We start from the raw sequence: 21,331 nt of genomic DNA on the forward strand, positions 1-21,331 counted from the left end.
TAGTAAAAATGGATTTTTACAATGTGTGTATTTGTTTTTCGACATGTGTGTATTTTTTCCTAACTTGTAGGAAATCTATATATTATGTTTTATTCTTTTTTATGTAGATTTTATACTATGCTTATTTGCATATATTTTTCCAATAACTTATAGGCTTGTTTTAACAGTATAAGTGCGCTCAGAAGTTATCTTAGCTATCACCAAGAGCTGGAATAAAGAATTCTACTTCACTCAAGCCCGCAAAATAAAACATAGTCGTAGAGACGGGGAATTGCTTGAAATCTAAAACCATTAAGAAAATGTCGAGACATTATGGTTCCAAAGAAGAGTGTTATGTAGCAATTTTTTTTTTTACGTTTCTTTATTTTCACATGTCATATTCATAATGGTTTATCCCCAAAAGCCCACTTTTAATTGGATGCAAATGTTTTAGCTCCCATGGGGACCAATTCATTGCGAGCAAATAATAACATTCCATTGTGCCAAGCAAACTGTGCCAATTTTTTTATATTTTTATTACCTGCGAGTAGTAGGTGTGGCCGTCAGATCCACACACGGGATTTGTATAAATGATAGGGCACCTATTGCACTTTGACGGAATCGTGCCACTCCTCCAATATTTGTAATTTAAACCAGCTTCTTTCATACTGTAAAAGAAACATTTAAACATATAAGTACACAGGTGTTGCCAATGGTCATGTAATTGTTATTATCATTGTACAATTGCTAATTAAACATGTGATGTCGCCAAAAAGCAAATAACAAAAACATATTACAGTACATTACGCTTAACAAAAAGGAACAGCGTGCTCAAAATCGCCCCCATTACATATGAAAATAAACTATATCCATGTGTCACTGTGTATTCTACGAATTATATCAGGTTTTGTCCATGTGCTTGAGCAGTCTGAGATTAAAAAGAAAGTGAGACTGATTTATAAAAAAGAATCCGAATGACTGGTGCATGCCTAGACAGTGCAAAGATTCATGATTGATTATCTGATTCACAGAACTCACTGGCATAGGCAATCAGATTTCAGGTGCATGCACAAACCACTATGCTGGTCAACTATTTCTTGCACCGTAACTTTTCTGCTTTTGGTTATTCACAAAATCTGAGTGTAAAGTTACTCAAATGTGTAGAGTTTCACATCTCCACCCCCTGAAAAATGGGGTGTGCCTGTTACTGCTGCCAAGAAGAAATAGTAATTAGTCCAGCACCATACAGGTTAACCACTGTTACAGCAATACTTCCTAATTGAAGATAATGGAGGTATTGGTCTAAAATAAAATCCCATTGGAAAAATTGTTAAATGGAATCACATTATTTAGAATAATTAAAAATAAATATAAGTATATTTTATTGTTAAAAATAAAATTATTAATGGGTAATTAAAGATATTTTAATTTTAGGTGCAGATGCATTTTTTTATTGAAACTGCGGAAACGCCATTTTATTTAATTCAATATATTTAAGTTAAAGATTCAGTTAATAGTATTGGAGCAATTTGTATTCTCTTCTACAATCAAAATAAATATATACATTTATTTTCCAATATCTAACATTGAAATATTTTACTAATTTATTATAAAGTCTAATACAATTATTAAATGCTTCCTTCTACATTACGATACGGAGATCCTCATTTGAGCAGTTTAGTTTTCTTATGGCAAACTATAGTTATTTAACTAAAGGAAAAAAGTAGAACATAACAAAAATGTTTTTTAATATATTGTAATGTAAGGTGGATTTCTAGAGCACTGCTTGTTACCCATGAGTAGGTGTGTGATGAGGATGGGTCTGAGAACAGGAAGTCTGGATGTTCCACAAAGAAGACTAATTGAAAAGTCGAATCTTCATCTTTTTGCAAAATTCTAGCCGTGAGGAGGAGGCCCTGATATGTTGAGGGAGGTCATTCTAGGATTGGGCAGCTTAGTAGGAGAAAGATTGGCCTCCCGTTCTGCTTCTGTTGATGTGGAGTGTATGTACGGGTGATTCTGACTGAAGTTGTCTGGTGGGTTGATGGAATTGAAGCCAGTGATTGAGGTATGCAGGTCCCATGTTGTGTAGTGACTTGAATGCGGGTGTGATAAGTTTGAACTGCCAGAGCTTTGGGATGGGGAGCCAGTGGAGCTTTCTGAGGAGTGGTGTATTGTGAGATCTGTGAGGAAGGTCAAGGACAAGCCTGCAGTAGGTGCTTTGGATAGTGTGAAGTCTGTGAACAAGATGTGTTGGGATGCAGGCATAGAGTGCATTGCCATAGTCCAATCTGCTTGTGATTAGGGCCTCCATGATGGTACTTCTTGTGGACAGTGGGAGTCACGTGAAGATTTTACGTAAAATTTGGTAGATGTGCATGCATGCTGAAGTTACGGCATTGACTTGGGACTTCATGGTGAGGTTGGTGTCCAGGATGACGCCTAGGTTCTTAGCATGTTCAGGTGGTGTGGGTGTGTGTCCAAGTTATGCTAGCCACCAGTTGGAGTCTCAAGGTGAGCTCTTATTCCTGAAGATCAGAACTTCAGTTTTGTCTGAGTTGAGCTTAAGTCAGTTCTTTTTCATCGAATTAGCCATACTAATCATGCATTGTTTAAAGCTTGTCTTAAGGGTGATCATTTCGCCTGCATCCATGGGGATCCACTTAAAGATCTACTAGAGCAGGTGGAAAGTGTGGAAGCACGAGGATGAGAAGGCGTTGACTTGGCGGGCCATGGACAGCGACGAGTCGAGAATGATGCTGAGGTTGCATTCATGGCTGCCAGATTATGTGAGACAGAGGAGCCATGTGCAAGTAGAAAAGAGTGGGGTGGAGTGATGATCCCTGTGGAACTCCACAGATAATGTCTCTGGATACTGATATGAATGGCGTGAGCCTGACTTCCTGTGTTCTTGAGGAAAGGAAGAAAACTATCCATTTGGGTGCTGTTCCTTTTTACTCCCACTGTGTGTAGTCTGGCGATTAGTGTGTGGTGGGTGTCAAAAGCAGCAGGGAGGTCAAAGAGGATGAGGGCTGCAATCTGTCCATGGTCAAAGATGGTGCGTATCTAGTCTGAGGTAGTGACAAAGTTTGTTTCAGTGTAGTGGCTTTTAAGGAATCCTGATTGAAAGTCATCCAGCAGTTTGCGGTGTTCTTGGTGGTCAGAGACTTATCTATTGATGGTCTTCTCAATGACTTTGGTTGGGCAGGGGAGCAGCAAGATGGATCGGTAGTTGTTGAGTTGTTGTCAGAGAACATTTTGAGGAGGGCGGTAAGTTCTGCATGTTTCCAGCTATCTGGGAAGGTGGCTTTCTTCAGGGAGGTATTGATGTTGGAAGTGAGTGCAATGCTGATCGTGACATTTTCCAGGTTTAGATATGCTGGGGTAGGAGTCTGTGGGAGCCTCTAAGTGGACTGTCTTCATTATTGCTGCAATGACCTAGATGGATACAGGGTTCTGTGCTGTCAGTTGATAGTCTTGATGAGGATAGGAGGCTGGGAAGGTCGGAAGGGGGATGTCCGGGTTTCAAAATTGCTATAGATCTAGGTGATTTTTTGTGTGGAAGAAGTCAGAGAGGTTGTTGCAGAATTCTGGTGTATGGGTGATGGTGTTGGTTGTAGCTGTTGAGCTGGTGAATTTCTTGATGATGACAAAAAGTATCTTGCATTTGTTGGAGCCACATTTGATTCTCAGAGTCAGACCCTGTTTCTTGGTCTCTTTCATTTGATGGCGATAGTGTCTAAGTGCAGCCTTGTTGGTGTTACTTTCCTTGGTTCCTCAGGTGGTTCTCCTTTTCCTTTTAAGTTATTTGCACACTCTCTGGGATGCTCTTAAGTCAACATTGTCCCACCTAGTTTGTTTGTTGGATCTTTTGGGACCAGTGTTTTTACAGGGCACCACGGTATTGCCACATGTGTTGTTACAGTGGTTGAAGTTGTTTGTGTCATTGGTGAGGCCATTGGTAGGTTCTGGGTTGTGTAGTTGGAGGGCTTGGAGCCATTCCATTTCTGTAACCTATTTGAGCAGCAGGGAGTGGGTGGTGCTAGACTCCATAGTTGTGGGCCGTGTCCCTGTTATGTCCTGTCATGTGGAAATAGACAATAAAGAAGTCTGTACATGTGAGTGGAGTGATGTGGCTGACTTTAACTTTGTCGCTGGAAGAGAAGATGGGGTCAAGGGTGTGTTCAGCAATGTGGGTAGGACCGTGTACGAGCTGGGCAAGGTCAATGTTCTGTATACTTTCAAGCCAATTTGTTTTTTGTTGGAATCCGAGGGGTCATCGAGATGAAAGTTGAGATCCCCTAGGGGTATGAAGTATTTGGTGCCCATGGCAAGGGGTGGTATGTGGAGAGGTTCCTCTGTGCAAATGAAGGTTCCAGTGGGTAAAAAAGATTTGGAGAACAAAACAGCAGAAGTCACAAAAGTGTATTTTTGAAAGGTGAGCTAGATATTAGGGATATGGATCCTGATGAATGACTAGGAACCTTGCAACCTTAGTGCCATTTTTATGGCAAGGTGGATCAGTGCAGTGAACCTGGTGCCATGGTGCCAGGGTGCTTGTGTTGCATGCAGAATTGTTTTTGTGCAGGATGGGGGACCATCTTACACAAAAACAATCCCCTGAGGCTATTTCCTTTTTCTATGTGTGCTGAACGAGGGTAAAACTGGGAAAAATTGCGATATTTTTCCTTGTTGCACCTCCCCTCGGGAGACATGAGGCCTTGGCGCATCCACAGATTTACAAGGTCTTGTAAATAATGGGATGCATGAACATCAGTGAGAGTTGCATGGGAACACCCACCACAACACCCATATAACGGCTACGCAGGGTAGAGTAGCGCAATGCAGCAACTTGGCTCTGTTGCATTACTCCAGATATGTGAGGCCACTTAAAGACACGTAAAGTGGCTCTGTGTCTTCATAAATCTGACTTAGAGGATTGTGTCATGCATGCAAACATGATAGCAAGGTTCTCGTAAATATGCCCCCACATGTCTAGGCTGGTGACCGCATGTCAAGACTGTTGACTATGGGCACCATTTTGCATGCATTGAGTCTGTGACCTGAACACATAATCGGTGGACTATTACGGAGCTTCCAACAATACTCCAAAAGTTACAGGGTCCACAAACTTTGTGCTTAGTCTCCAGACCTAAAAACTCATGAGACCTTGTTGGACCAACTTTATTAGTCCTATGCCATTTTTGGGGTCCAGAAACAAGGCCCTGCATTTTGTGTGAATCAAAAAGTCTGTGGTGGGCTGATGTCTTTAACAGTGAACTTAACTTTTCTTTTAAAAACAGAGTTCAGAGTCCCGGCTTCCTGTTGTGAAACCATGGACCTAAGGATTCCTAATGAATGATTAGGAACTTTAGACCCTTAGAGCCATATTTATAGCAAAGTGGATCAGTGCTGTGCAGCCCAGCACAGCACAGCACAGCAAGTCACCTTGCTGCACTGCACTGCGTCACTGGGAAAGGGCAGGAATGCACCGTGTTTAAAGCATACGTCCTGCCCTGCAAGCCCCAAAGTAGGCATCATGGCACCATTTTGCCAGAGTGCCTGTTTTGCATGCAGAATTGCAGTTGTACCAGAAGGGTCACCGTCCTGCACATAAGCAGTCCTCTGAGATTTTTTCTTTTTCAATGTGTGCTGCAGAATGTAGCAGATATAGAACGAGGAAAAATTATGATATTTTCCCTCATTGCCCCTCCCTTCAGGAGGCATGCGGTTTTGGAGCATCCACAGGTTTACAAGGTCTTGTAAATCTGGGGATGCTTCAAAATTAATAGGAGTTGTGTGGGAACATCCATGAAATACCCATAGAACACCTACCCAGGGCAGAGTAGCGCAGTGCAGCGACTTGTGCTGCATTGCATTACTCCAGAGATGTGAGGCCACATAAAGGCGCGTGAAGTGGCTTTCTGTGGCTTCATAAATCTGACTTAGAGGCTTGTGTCATGCATGTGCCACTTTGTGTGGTGTAAACATGACGCAAGGCTCTCCTAAATATGCCCCTACATGTCTAGGTTGTGGACCACATGTGAAGACTGTTGAATATGGACACCATTTGGCACGCATTGACTCTGTGGCCTGAAAAAATAATCTGTGGACTATCATGGAGCGTCCAACAGGACTCCAAAAGTTACATAGTCCACAAACTTCCTGCTTAGTCTCCAGACCTAAAAACCCATAGGACCTTCTTGGACCAACTTTATTAGTCTGTAGACCATTTTTGGGGGGCCAGAGACAGGGACCTGCATTTTGTGTGTATCGAAAAAAAGTGTGTGGTGGACTCGTGTCTTCCATAGTGAACTTAACTTTTCTTTAAAAAAAAAAATAGTTCTGAGTCCAGGCTCCCTGCTGTGAAACCATAGACTCAGCAGACGTAGCAATGAGGCAAGACAACGTGCATAATCCAAGGTATCTTTAGTGTGCAGAGTATCCCCCGCTACATAACCAGCAAATATGATAAAAATGAATTTAATTTATTTGCAGCAGAGCAAGGGTTTCTTCATTGTGGCCTCACAGCTTACAAAAAAGAGTTTGTATATATATTCCTGCCCATTGCGAATGCAAGATTAAATAGTCTTTGTGTTCGGTTAAACCTTATTACTAGGGCAACAAGAATACGAGAAATCAGTTAGGAAGCCTCCCGAGAAAAGACTAAACAGAAATGGCATTTACAGCTGACCTTGATTTAGGTCTTTCATGTATTTGATATTGAAAAACTTTCAAGAAGGCTATGGAATACATCGCTTTTTTTCCCTTTGGTCTTCCAGTTAGCTGTTTAAGTAACTGGAGGGTATCCTGGTATTTTTCAAAGTTAAATACATCTGAAATGGGATACTTTATAGAACTGGTTGCATTATTTGTATGACTGTTATATGGCATACTTTCCATTTTTAGAAGCGACTTAGAGGGCTTCAGGTCTTTCTCCAGGATATTGTAATCCAAAAATGAACACATCATTTTCATGAGCTTTGGGTCATCATCCTTCAGTGCTTGCACAGTTTTAGTATCATTCACACTTTAGTTCACTCTAGTGAACATCATACATAGAAAATGAAACTTGCTCAGTACCCAGATTGAAGGCAATTTCAGTCACATCAGTCAACAGGATGGTTTGGCTTTTCGGGCAGTGTGAGTGATGGCATTTTGCCTACTTATTGTCTGTTTCTACAACCGAAAACGATAGCTAATGGCAGAAAAGGGAGTTTGCATTAATGTGCATAGTCAAGCTGTTCTCACCCCTGCCCTCTTTGTGAAGTACTTCACTGCTGCTCAATATGATCTTGGCTCCTGTTCCACACTGCCTTCATTGCAAATGCCCCACAGCTGATCACAGCGATCCTGGCTCGTGCTCTGCCCTGTTTGTCAACGCTTCTATTATGATCAGAGATCTGGGTCCCTGCTCTATACTGCCCTCCTTTTTATTGTGGTTCACAGCATTCTCAGCTTCTGCTCTCTCTATGTCAGATAGTTGCTCATTTTGTTTACAAAGCAGAGCTTCTGGACGCCACCCAAATGCATGCTGATATTTATCAAATGGTTAGCCAATGCTGGTGCACAGCTTTCTGAGCTTTTGACAACTTTGGGCCAGATGTACAAAACCATTTAGCGTTTCTTAATGGACTGATTTGCGATTTTGATTCTGGTGCGTTATAAAATACTAAATGGCCTTTTCATATGTACAAAGGTACTTATGGCCCAATGTACGTTGCTTTTTTCTTGTCGCACACCCATTTGCGGTAAGAAAAAAGCATTTTGGTATGTACAAACCCAATTCTGTAATTCGGTTATCTCTTCACTGAATTGCAAATAGGGTTTGCGAGTCACAATTGGGAAGGGGCATTCCCTTCCTAATTGCGAGTCGCAGTGTGATAAGTGATTGTTTTGAGACCGTGAATGTAGAAAAATTGTGATTTCCTAATAGCGATTTCTGCAGAGTAGGAATCACTGTTAGGAAATCACTACTTAAGAAATGCTAAACCATTTCTCCATAGGTAGGAATGGTTTTAAATTTCCTAATAGTGCCCTTTTACTACTACCAACACTATTATCATTAACCATCATTAATGAAAGAAAGTGCTATTTTTTGCGCATGACCATCCCCATTTTATTCTGGGCTGACACTGCAGTTTGTTTTTACTCTGGCAATGGGACACAGCTAAACAGGACCTAGGCAATGTGCTCTGATTACTAACATATGACAATATTAGCTAACACCAAATTGGTAACCCTCATGTTTCTGTAAGAAACTAGTATATTGTGTGGAAATACACCCATTTCATGAAAAGTTAATTGTCACCTGTGGACTGCAGCAGTTATTATGCCATCCACTAGAGTTACAAAAGAAAACATGATTTCAGGTCTACCACTGCAGTCCGACTGCTACAGTGTAAAACCTGCAGTGTGCCCTGTTAAATTAAGCATTTTTTGCAGGGAGTAAAATCCTGTTTACGTACTAGTAAGTCACACAAATGTAAGCCTTTTAGTTCACAATGCAGAGTAAATGGTATTTAAACCTGAGGCATGCAGAAAAGTAATGTTAAGATGTCTCTACAGAGAAAAAGCCCTAAGTGTACTTTTCAGTGTGGCAGGCCTAGCTGTCCTATGTAGAAAATCAGAGTACAGATTAAAATACCAACAACGTATCTTGGAAATTGGCCCAGGTGGAAAGTGTATTAAACACTTATTTTATGATAAATTTAAAAAAAAAAAAAAATCAGTGGGGAAGCTGGATTTGTAATAAATATGAAATAAAGGTGACTTTTAAAAAAGTGCCTGAAGTTCCAGGAGGCTTATTTGCATTAACTCTCCAGCAACCTCCAACCTGTATTTGGCCTGAATTAGGAGTGAGATTCCTTTAAAGAGTGCATAATAGGCCACTGTTCTTGACAGGTCAGTCAGAATGAGCAGGACTGGCTCTTTTGAGATCAGCAGAAGGGTATGGTTTTGCCATCCTGTTGGCACCACAATATTAAATCCTGCCTCACAGATCTGTTTATGCCACATGTAACACTTTGGTACACTTTGAAAGGGAGAAAACAGGATGCTGGGACAATTATTGTGTAGCCCCCACACTTGTACTGATGTACCTACCTTTTGTATTGTCACATGGATTCTGCTTTTGCAGAACTGTGCCATGGGGCAACAGAACATCAGAATGCAGGGGCTGTGCCACTTCTGCCAAATCAATACTGTCATACACACCAAAATAACTAGCTTACTCACAGTGCCTTACTTGCAATCCTAACCTCAAAGAGTGTCAAGCAATTGAGGCAACCCAAAATGCACAACACTCTAGCTAACTCTCAGGGGACCATGGTGAAACAGGTTAGTCCTTTTCATACATTATCTCATTCATTCATAGATATCAATAGCAACAGTAAAACATGACACAATGAAAGTACACAATATATTTATTGCAACTAATGTAGTCTATTATGAAGCAAATTAGATGTGATTACAAAACTGGCAGTAATTATAAAAATCAGAATCAAAACTGCATAGCACAAATAGTACCACAATAATGCCAATCTAGGGGCCTAAGCCTTTTGTGTTATGGCATGCGCAGGAAGACTAGTATTGTGATTATTATTAGTGATCTCTGGGAGCAGCAAACACCATAACTCTGTTTGTGTAGCCAAGTGGTCCTCATAGGGAAGTGTGAACCCAGTTTACACTGGCTGCATGCCCCAGAGGGTATCTGTTCCGTTGATGGGTCAGCTCTGCTAGAATCCACCTCTCTAAAGCTAAACACTATGGCACCTAGTTTATAACATTAGCTTAATACTGTGAAAAGCTACTGTGTTGTGTCTAAAAAACACCCACTTATAAGAAAAGAAGAGAATTGCAAAACCCAGAGATAACTGCAAGAAACTAACAGTGGATACCTGAAGAGGAAGACATGTGGAAAGAGGGGACCAAGTCCGGAAGACACAGCAGAGTCCAGTGGGGTGTAGGAGCCCCTACCCACCATGCTGAGGATGCAGGAGTTGGTCGACAGTGAGGAAGAAGAGTCAGCACTGCAGTCCTGGAGTCAGAGTTGAGTTCCTGGTGGATGCGGTGATATCCCACGCTGGAAGGAAGATTTCAGTCTGATTTGAGTGTTTGGACTCCAGCAACAAGCCTTGGCACAGGCAAAACGCGCAGTTGGCCGGAAGTGATGCTGCTGGTGACCAGCAATGCCCAGGGTGAATCAAACCAGGAGGAGGAGTAAGAAGGGGCCCTCGGCCTTGCAGAGAACACACAGAAACACAGGCAGCAGGCACAGGAGTCCCACAGGACAAGGACACAGAAGGTACAAATGGAGCCCATGCACCACTACGAATTGGAGTCCTGCGCCATAGGAGAGCCACTCAGGGAGCTGTGCATCACAGGAAGGAGTGCTGGGGACAGGAGCTACACGATGCCTGAAGACCCCTTGGAGGAAGTGTCAACAAGCCTTGGCAGCTGCACAAGACAGGGTGAACGGGGGTACTGGGCTGCATGGGAAGGCAAGGTCTTACCTTCACCAAAGTGGGACAGCTGGTAGAGAGGACCGGAGGGACCACTTCCAACCACCACCCTTATTGTAGGAATTATATAGCTCAGCAGGAGAGGGGATCCACACAGCCGGTCATCGTTGCTGTTGGTGGCTGCAGATGCAGGGAGTGAGTCCTTCACTCCAAGGGAGAATCCTTCTTCTTGCCTGTGCATGCTGAAGACGAGCTGTCCTCAGAGGATGCATGACCATGGAAATGTTGCAGAAGCTGGAAAGAGCCGTGGAAACAATGTTGCAAGCAAAGTACTCATCTTTGTTGCAGATTGTTGGGTCCTGGAGAGTCCAGATGCAGTTTCTTTGGTCACAGTCGAAGTGGAGGTTGCAGAGGAATTCTGCTGGAATCTTGCAAACCGAATCTGAGAAACCACCAAAAGAGAGATGCTAAATAGCTCTTAAAGGGGGATTGGTCACATAGCTGGGTGACCACCTATCAGGAGGGGGCTCTGATGTCACCTGCCTGACCTGGTCACTACAATGCTCCCAGAGCTGCCTGCCAACCTTGTATTCAAGAAGGCAAAACCCAGGGACCCTCTGGAGGAGCTCTGGGCATCATCTCTGAGGTGGTGATGGAAAGGGAAGTGGTCATTCCCCTTTCCATTGTCCAGTTTCACACCAGAGCACAGACTGGAGGCCCCTGAACCAGTGTAGATTGGTTTATGCAGGGAGGGCACCAAATGAGCCCTTCAAAGCATCCCAGTGGCTTTGGGAGGCTACCCCTCCCGAGTCCAGTAACAACTATTTCCAGAGGGAGAGGGTGTAACACTCTTCTCCCAAAGGAAATCCTTTGTTCTGCCTTCCTGGGTTTGAGCTGCTCAAGCAACAGGAGGGCATACACGTATCTGGGAGGTGGCAGCAGCTGGGGCTGCCTGGAAAACCTCAGAAGGCTGTAGGAGCAATGCTGTGGGACCTCTAAGGAGCTTGTACAAGTATTGGGGTATGATTCCAACATGTTTACACCAAGCATGCCTAGATTCTGAGTTATCGTTATGTAGCTGGACATAGGTAGTGACCTATGTTCAGTACATGCATACAATGGCGTCCCAGCACTCACAAAGTCCAGTAAAGTTTGTGGGGTACCTCTGCTACTGCAGGGGTGACCTCACACACAGGTACATACACCCTGCTCTCTGGGCTGAGAGCACCTACCATAGGGGTGACTTATAGTGACCTGATGCAGTGCCCTATAGTGAAAACGGGTGGTGCACCCAGTTAACGCAGAATGCAATGGCAGGCCTGCTGAACCTTTTGCATGGGTTGCCTATGCGTGGCAGAATAACTGCTGCAGCCCATAGGGATCCCCTGGAACCCAAATTCCCTGGGGACATAGGTACCATATATTAGGTGTTAGACCTGACAGCCTTAAAGGGGCCACCCCTAACTTTTTGCTTGCCTCCTCCCCTTTTTGGACACTGTTTTTAATGATTTTAGGACTCTGGCAATTTTATCACTGCTAACCAGTGCTAAAGTGCAGATGCTGTCTCCCTTAAAACATGGTGACATTGGTTCATACCCAATTGGCTTCTTTAATCTACTTGTAAGACCCAATAAAGTATGCTTACATGTGCCCAGCACCCGTAGATTAAATGCTACTAGTGGGCCTGCAGTACTGATTGTGCCACCCACATAAGTAGCCCCTTAACCATGCCTCAGGCCTGCCGTTTCAAGGCCTGTGTGTACAGTTTCACTGCCACATCGACTTGGAATTTAAAACTACTTGCCAAGCCTTAAACTTCCCATTTTCTACACATAAGTGACCCCTAAGGTATACCCTAGGTAACCCATAGTGCAGGGTACTATGTAGGTAAAAGGCAAGACATGTACCTGTGTAGTTCATATGTCCTGGTAGTGTAAGACCTGCTCCTTCCTTAGGCTAACATTAGGGCTAACTTCATATATGTTTGAGTGGTAGATTCTGAACTGAAAGGAGTAACCAGGTCATATTTAGTATGGCCAAAATGGTAATATAAAATTCTGCTAACTGGTGAAGTTGGATTTCATATTTCTATTTAAAAAATGTCACTTTCAGAAGTGAGCATTTCTCTGCACTTAAATCCTTCTGTGCCTTACAATCCACATCTGCCTGGGTTAGTTGACAGCTCCCTTGTGCATTCAACTCAGGCAACCCCAAACAAAGTATCCTCAGTCACACATGCATTCATCTGCATAATGAATGGGTCTTCCTGGGCTGGGAGACTGCGGGGATTGACACTTACATGTTAAAGGACAGTGGCCTGACCTCACACAATGGACAGCTACACCCCCTACTGGGACCCTCACAGACAGGATGAAACTGAAAGGCGACCTTGTGCACTTCTAAGCCACTCTTTGAAGTCTCCCATACTTCAAAGGCACATTTGGGTATTTAAACAGGGCCTCTGAACCTACCAATTGAGACACTGCTGGAACAGATACCACTAGGGAAGAAACTCTGAACCAGAACCTGCAACCTGCCAAGAGAAGCTGCCTGCCTGCCCAAAGGACTCACCTGGCTACTTTGCTGAAAAGGACTTCTGCCTTGCTGTTGCCCTGCTGCTTTGCTGCCCTCTGGCTCTACTGAGAAGTGCTCTCCAACGGCTTGGATTGAACTTGCCTCCTGGTTTCTGAAGTCTCACGGCTGAAAAGACTTCATCTTTGCAAAGAACTCCTTGTGTGGCGACATTTCAACGCACAGTCTGCCAGAAATGATGCACAGCCTGCATCGTGGTGAGAAATTCACTGCATGCTAAACCAGAACGATGCAGCGCAGCTCCCTATGTGGAGATCGACGCAGCCCCAGTGTTGCGATGGGAACTTTGACACATGGCACACTGGATCGACGCATAGCCTAGCTGGAACGACACAGCCCGGCTTCCTGCGAGAAGAATTGACCCAGCACCTGCCGTGCAACAGAAATATTCCTGCATCGCCCACCAGATCAACGACTCTCCTGTGACTTCAGCCTGCATGCCCAGGATTTCTCTGCATCATCCCCGGGCATCCAAATACCCTGCAACCCGAAGGCGATCCAAGTCTGCACACCGGAAATCAACGCAAGGCCCTGACTACGTGAAAAGTATTGACACATCATCCATTTTCCACAAATCTCCTCCTCTACAGTCCCTTGCAGATAATTTAGATGCACACCAGGTACTTTGTGCTTGCAAGAGACACCTATTGCTTTTAAGAACTTAAGACTCTTTTAATCATTTTCTAAAGTGATATTTCAACGTGTACTTATCAAATCTTGATTGTTTTGACCTGCATTTAGTCTGATAAATATTCAATATTTTTCTTAACCAGTGTGGTGTATTTTTGTGGTGGTAATACTGTGTTATTGCATGATTTATTGCACAAATACTTTACACATTGCCTTCTAAGTTGAACTTGACTGCTCAGTGCCAAGCTACCAGAGGGTGGGCACAGGATAATTTGGATTGTGTGTGACTTACCCTGACTAGAGTGAGGGTCCTTGCTTGGACAAGGGGCAACCTGACTGCCAACCAAAGACCTCATTTTTAACACTAGGGGCTGGCATGGGGGCACCAGTATGCCAATTGTGGGATGAAATAAAGAGTTTTGGGAGAGAGCACATAATCACTGATGTCCTGGTTAGCAGGATCCCAGTTAACATAGTCAACCACACTGACATCATGCAGAAAAAAGGGGGTACCCATGACAAGAAAGGGGGTAGTTTCCTACACAAACCCCTCCACCCGAAGGAAGTACAAGAAGGCTAACCTTGCCCAGATGAGTCTTCATTGTCTAAGTGGAAATATCTGGAGAGTCCATCTGCATTGGAGTGGTTACTCACAGGCCTATGTTCCACTAGTTTTTTATTTTCATTTGTTTTAGCCATAAGAGAGGTTGTGGTCAGTCTGAACAATGAAGTAAGTACCAAACAAATATGGTCTCAACTTCTTCAGGGCCCAGACCACACCAAAGGCTTCCCTCTTTATGGCTGACCAATGCTTTTCTCTGGGGTTCAACCTTCTACTTATAAAAGCTACAGGTGAGCCTGGCCCTCTGGGTTAAGTTGTGGGAGAACTGCCCTAACCCCTACCTCTGAACCATCAGTTTGCACTATGAACTTCTTGGAGTAGTTAGGGCTTTTTAGAACAGGTGCAGAGCACATGGCCTGTTTGAGTTCCTCAAAAGAGTTTTGACAGCTTGCTGTCCATAATACCCTTTTAGGCATCCTCTTAGATGTGAGGTCATTAAGAGGGGCTACAATGGAGCCATAGCTCTTAATTAACCTCCTGAAGTTCCCAGTGAGGCCAAAGAAGGCTTCTACCTGGGTTTGTGTGGTAGTGAGAGTCCAATCCAAAATTATTTGGATTTTCCCCTGTCGTGGCTGATTATGTTCTCCACCTACCAGGTGTCCCAGATAAACCACTTTCCCCTGCCTTAGCTGCCACTTTGAAGCTTTGATAGTGAGGCCTGTGTTTTGTAAAACATTCTAGGGGAGGGCCAGGTGATCATCCCAGGTGGAGCTAAAGACACCTATATCATCTAGAGATGCTGCACTGTAGGCTTTCAAACCTTGGATGACTGTGTTCACCAGCCTCTGATAAGTGCCAGGTTCATTTCTCAAACCAAAAGGCATTACTGCACTCCAATGGTTGAAAATGCAGTTTTTTGTTTAGCATCTTCTGATAACTTAATCTGCCAGTAGCCAGCAGTAAGTTCAAAAGTGCAAAGATACTTGGCAGATGCCAGTGTATCTATGAGCTCATCTGCCCTGGGGATAGGATGAGCATCAGGTTTTGTTACTTTGTTGAGCCCTCTGTAATCAACACAAAACATCATCTCTTTTTTCCCTTTTTGAGAGTGTGGTTTTGGGACTAACACCACTGGGCTAGCTCAGGGACGACTGTCAGAGTGCTCAATCACTCCTAAATCTAGCATCCTTTGCATTTCGGCTTTGATGCACTCCCTTACATGGTCAGGTTGCCTGTAGATTTTACTCTTTACAGGTAAACTGTCCCATGTGTCAATGGTGTGTTCACACCATATTTTCTGACAAGGAAAAAGGGAAAATAGTTCAGCGAACTGATCTAAGAGATTTCTAAAGTCTTAATTTTTGTGATTCAGAGAAGCAGTCAGCAAGGACTACCCCCTACACTGAGCATCAGCTGCAGAATGTGAGAAGAGATCATGGAGGGGGTCACTTTCCTCTTCCTGTCCCTCATCCATGGCCATGAGCAGGGTTAAGTCAGCCCTGTCATTGTAGGGCTTTAGGTGGTTCACATGAAGCACCCTGAGGGGACTTCTAGAAATAACAAGTTCAACAAAGTAGGTGACCTCACCATTTTTTACCACTATAGTGTGGGGACCACTCCATTTGCCCTGGATTGCCCTGGGAGCGACAGGCTCCAGGACCCCCACCTTCTGCCTTGGCTGGTAAACAGTCAGAACAGCCTTCTGGTCATGCCACTGCTTTTGCAGTTCTTGGCTGGCCTGAAGGTTTTTTTTGCCTTTTTCATGTACTTAGCCATCCTTGACCTAAAGCCAAATACTTAGTCCACAATATCTTGCTTAGTGGGCTTGTAAGGTTTTTCCAAGCCCTCTTTTACAAGTGCAAGTGGACCCCTAACAGGGGGCCCAAACAGAAGCTCAAAGGGGCTGTAGCCCACTCCCTTCTGAGGGATCTCCCCTCCCTATAGACAAAAAGGAGGCATGGTAATAGGACATCCTATTTCCTCCTGAGTTTTTCAGAGAGTCCCATTATCATACCTGTTAACCCTCTCAACTAACCCATTTGTTTGGGGATAGTAATGTGTGGTGAACTTATGTTACCCCACACTCTTTCCACATAGCTTTTAAGTATGCAGACATGAAGTTGATACACTTGTCTGATAATACCTATTTTTGGGAAGTCCACCCTGGAAAAGATGCCCAGGAGGGCTTTGGCCACTGCAGGAGCTGTAGTGGTCCTTAGCGATATGGCTTCTGGAAGCCTGGTGGCATGGTTTACCACCACCAGTATAAATCTCTTTCCAGAAGCTGTGGGAGGGTTTAGAGGGCCAACAATGTCAACCCCTGTCCTCTCTAAGGGTACCCCAAACACTGGTTGTCAGATTAAGGGGGGCTTCGGGTGCCACCTGTCTTGCCACTGGCTTGGGCAGGTGACACAGGAGCGACAAAACTCCTTTGTGTCTTCAGACACATGGGGCCAGTGAAAGTGAGGGAGCAGCCTGTCCCACGTTTTACTTTGCCCAGGTGAATAGCTAGGGGAATGTCATGTGCCAGGATCAACAAAAACTCTCTGTATTGCAGAGGTACTACCAATCTCCTGGTGGCACCAGGTTTGGGTTTACTTGTCTCTGAATACAGGTGGTTGCCCTCCCAGTGCACCTTGTGGGTGCCACTGACATCCCCTGTCTCCTGTTGGACAGCTTGCTGTCTCAACCCCTCTATGGTGGGACAAGTCCTTTGAGCCACACTCAGTTCCTCCCTTGCAGGACCCCTGCACCTAATAGCTCAGCTATGTCAGCTTTGAGTTCTGCAGGTGTAGGTTCTGTCAAGGGAATGGATTCCTCTTCCTCAAAAGGGGAATCCTCAGTGGAGGGCGCAGTGGGGGATAATTTCTTACACTTTCTACCCTTGCTTTCAGGAAGTTCTTGGTCCACTATTTCAGGATCCATGTTTCCCTGTTCCTTTTGCTTTTTAGACTGAGCCTTTGTCAATGCAAAGATGTGCCCTGGAATACCCAGCATGGCTGCATGGGCTTCCAACTCCAGTTCAGCCCAAGCTGAAGTCTCCAAGTCGTTCTCTAGTAGAAACTGTACAGGTAGGTCTGTGGAGACTACAACTTGTAGGACCAGTAACTCCCCCCCAGCTGAGATCAACAACTACCATTGGGTGGCTCACAGTATTGTTGTGGGCGTCAGTCACTTGGTACTAGTGACCAAGAAGGTGTTGCTCAGGGGACACCAGTTTTTTCACTCACCATGGTGACAATAGCAAATGTGTTCCTGTAGACCTCTGCCTGAACACCATTTATCAAGGGCTGCTGCTTGTACTTATCCAGGTTAAGGGGACAAGCAGCAAGAGTGGCAAAATCCCCATCAGAGACTAAAAAAGCCTTGGTGATTTCCCTAACTAAAGCAGCCCCCACTACACTTCCCAAAGTGTGCCCTGCTACACCCTTGGTTTGGTTATTGTTATTAATATTCTCACCACTACTGCTATTGCTAGGGGCACTAGAAGTAGGAGTGAAGGTTGTAGTGATTGGTAGCTTGGTGTTTTTCTTAAGGCAGGATCTGTCTCCTGGTCTATGGCCTTTGTTTTCACACATATAACTCCAAGGCTTTTTCACCTGATTGTTGGAGGAAGAGGTTTTAGACTCACTCCCAGAATTTTCTGTGGCCCTGATGAAGACTCTTTTTTATCATTGTCCCCACCTTATCATGTGACTTACCTGCTTCCTTTTTCTTGTCCTTTTCACCCCCTCTATGAGCTTTTCTGCTCACCCTAGTTCTGACCTATTTGGCTGCCTTCTTACCCAATTCTTGGGGAGAGGTCAGATCTGAGTCCACTAGATAGTGGTGCAACAAATCAGACACACAATTATTAAGTATATGTTCGACTCAGAATTAAGTTATATAGGCCCTCACAATCAGACACTTTACTGCATGTAACCATCCTTCCAAAGCTTTCACAGAACAGTCCACTATCCGGTCTTGTGAGGACTCTTTTCTAGTCTCCCTGAACTTTATTCTGTATTGCTCAGTGGTGAGACCAAACCCATATGATATTGCAGTCTTAAGGATATTGTAGTTGTCTGCATCCTCATCTCTGACAGTGAAAAGTCTATCCCTCCCTTTGCCAGAGGACAACCAGAGGATAGAAGCCCACTGCCTTTGAGTGACCCTCTGAACTTTATGGGCCCGCTCACATGCAGCAAACCACTTATAAATATCACACACTACCTTGTAGGAGGGAACAATATTGTGTGCAGGTTTCTAGGGTCAACAATGTCCTCCCTGACCCTGTGCTCTCTAACACTTGAGATGCTGCCACTGTGAGGTGTTAGCCCCAACCCCTGCCTTTCCCTCTCAACTGCTAAGGCCACCCTATCTAGGGCTACCTGTTGCTGCTGCAGTCTCAGCCTGGTCTCTTCCAGCCTCAGATTCCTGACTTCCCTGTCTAGGGAGTATCCCTCTGGATTTGGGCAGTTTGTCGTCTCAGATACTCAGGTGACCTGAGAATGCACAGAGAAGGATCTGTCCCTAGGCTTATTGACCCTTTCCACTAGCCTTCTGGTTGTAAAGGCAATCCTACTAGTATGGCTTACCCTCCCACTTCTTTCAGTGCTTCCAGCTATGCTAGTGGGTTTGCTAGGAACCTTGTGATCCTCTGAGGCATCCTGTTGATCCCTCCAAGATCTAAAATGTTTTTTCTTTATCTCTGAGTGGTTAAGGCCTCCTCCCTCCTCCTCCTCCTGGTCACCAGCTTGTTCCTGGTCATCCCGAAGTAGGAGGCCCAAGAGTAGGCTCTTATTAGGATTCTTCCCAATGTCTAGCTTCCTTTTAGCACACCTCATTTTCAATTCCTTGAAGGCCAGGTTCTCATAAAGAGAATCCATGGCCTCAGAGGTGTGCCCGGTTGCAGACATGGTATGTGTTTGAGTGGTGTAGGGTGTGCCTAACCTCCCTAATTTCTAGTCTCTATCAACAAGTTTGGAGCAAAGGCCATGCCTAGACCCCTAGCTGATCCAAACCCAGAGACTCGATTTCTAACACTAGGTACTATGTGTACCTCTAAGTAAAGAGTTGTCTGTCCTGTGGAAAGTACCTGGTGACAGAGTGATAAGGCAATTCCAAGTGCTTATCCCACCGCTGCACCACCAATGTAGGAAGCTGGCCTAGTGTGTGATGGGTACCTAAGGTACTTATACCTTACACCAGGCCCAGGTATTCCCTATTAGTGTAGTGTAGGCATTGTCTAGAAGCCAGGCTCTCTAGAGGTAGCTGTGGATGCGCAGCCAAGGCTTATATAAGAGACGTGCAAAGCTCATGTAATACCACTGTAGCCACACAGCACTTAAACACATGAAAGAAACCACACAGTGTTACAAAAGTCAAGGTACTTTATTATGGTAACACAGCACCAAAGATACTATAGAGGCAATACTCCCTTAGGAGATAAGTAATACATATGATATATACACTACTTGTCAGAAATGGGCATAAGAATAGTTAGAAAACAGTGCAAAGCAATGTAAAACATAATAGAGAATAGTGACCATAGGAGGAGCACAAACAATATACTAATAAAATGGAACGCGAGAGTCGTACCCCCATCTAGGTAAGTGGAGTGTGTAGGTGGTGCACTGGGGGTACCAGGAAAGCACAAAGGTAAGTACCACAACACCCCCCAGCGACCTGGAAGGTAGAAGTAAATTACTAGAATTTCCCCAAAAAACCTACTTAGAAGAAAAGAAGAGAATTTCAAAACCCGGGGATGACTGCAAGAAACCAATGGTGGATTCCTGAAGAGGAAGGCCTGTGGAAAGAGGGAATCAAGTCCAGAATACACAGCAGAGCCCAGTGGGGGCAGGAGCCCCTACCGACCAAGCTGAGGGGTTGGTCGACGGTGAGGAAGGAGAGTCAGCACTGCAGCCTTGGAATCTGAGTCAGGTTCCTGGTGGATGCAAGTGCTGTCTCACGCTGGAAGGAAGATTGCAGTTGGGTTTGTGTGTTCGGATTCCACCAACAAGCCTTGGCACAGGCAAAACCCGCGGTTGGCGCAAAGTGATGCTTTTGGGGAACAGCAAGGCCCAGGAGGACTCAACTCAGGAGGGGGAGTCAGAGGGGGCCATTGGCATCACAGAGCCCACAGATGCACAGGCAGCATGCACAGGAGTCCCACAGGACAGGGACACAGAAGTTGCAAATGGAGCTCATGCAGCACTTAGAAAAGGAGTCCCAAGCCGCAGGAGAGCCACTCAGGGAGCCGTCTGTCTCAGAAAGGAGTGCTGGGGGCTGGAGCTACACAATGCATGAAGATCCCTTGAAATAAGTGCCAACAAGCCTTGGCAGCTGCGAAAGATGGGGTAAACGGGGGTACTGTCTGTGAGGAAAGGCAAGGCCTTACCTCCACCCAAGTGGGACAGCTGGTAGAGAGGACCGGAGGGACTACTTCTGACTACCACCCGTGTTGTAGGATCCATGCAGCTCAGCAGGAGAGGGGATCCACGCAGCCTGTCCCAGTTGCTGTGGGTGCCTGCAGATGCAGGGGAGTGACTCCTTCACTGCAAGGGAGATTCCTTCTTCTTTCCTGTGCTGACTGAAGACGGTCTGTTCTCAGAGGGTGCACAAACAGGCAGATGTTGCAGAAGCTGGAAGGAGCCATGGAACCAATGTTGCAGGCGAAGTCTTTGTTGCAGATTGTAGGGTCCTGGAGAGTCCAGATGCAGTTTCTTTGGTCAGAAGTCAAAGTGGAGGTTACGGAGGAGTCCTGCTGGAATCTTGCAAGCCGAATTTGAGGAGCCACCGAAAGGAGAGACCCTAAATAGCTTTGAAATCGGGATTGGTCACCTAGCTGTGTGACCACCTATCAGAAGGAAGCTCTGATGACACCTGACTGACCTGGCCACTCAGATGCTCCCAGAGTTCCCTGCCAACCTTGGATTCAAGATGCCAAAACCTAGGGACCCTCTGGGGGAGCTCTGGGCACCACCCTTGGGTTTGTGGTGGACAGGGGAGTGGTTACTCCCCTTCCCATTGTCCAGTTTTGTGCCAGACTAGGGACTGGAGGTCCCTGAACTAGTGTAGACTTGTTTATGCATGGAGGGCACCAAATGTGCCCTTAAAAGCATAC

General features: G+C 45.0%; 1 protein-coding gene across 1 annotated transcript in view; it reads right to left on the minus strand.

Moving 5' to 3' along the window:
* Positions 1–21,331, minus strand: part of SPOCK3 (SPARC (osteonectin), cwcv and kazal like domains proteoglycan 3) — a 1,200,438-nt gene that overhangs the window by 434,010 nt on the left and 745,097 nt on the right. Inside the window, exon 4 of the mRNA XM_069243980.1 lies at positions 521–647. Within this exon, the coding sequence (XP_069100081.1) occupies positions 521–647 (127 nt within the window). The remainder of the gene's footprint in view (positions 1–520; positions 648–21,331) is intronic.

This window comes from Pleurodeles waltl, chromosome 1_2, assembly GCF_031143425.1.
Source record: "Pleurodeles waltl isolate 20211129_DDA chromosome 1_2, aPleWal1.hap1.20221129, whole genome shotgun sequence".
NCBI classification, from domain to species: Eukaryota; Metazoa; Chordata; class Amphibia; order Caudata; family Salamandridae; genus Pleurodeles; species Pleurodeles waltl.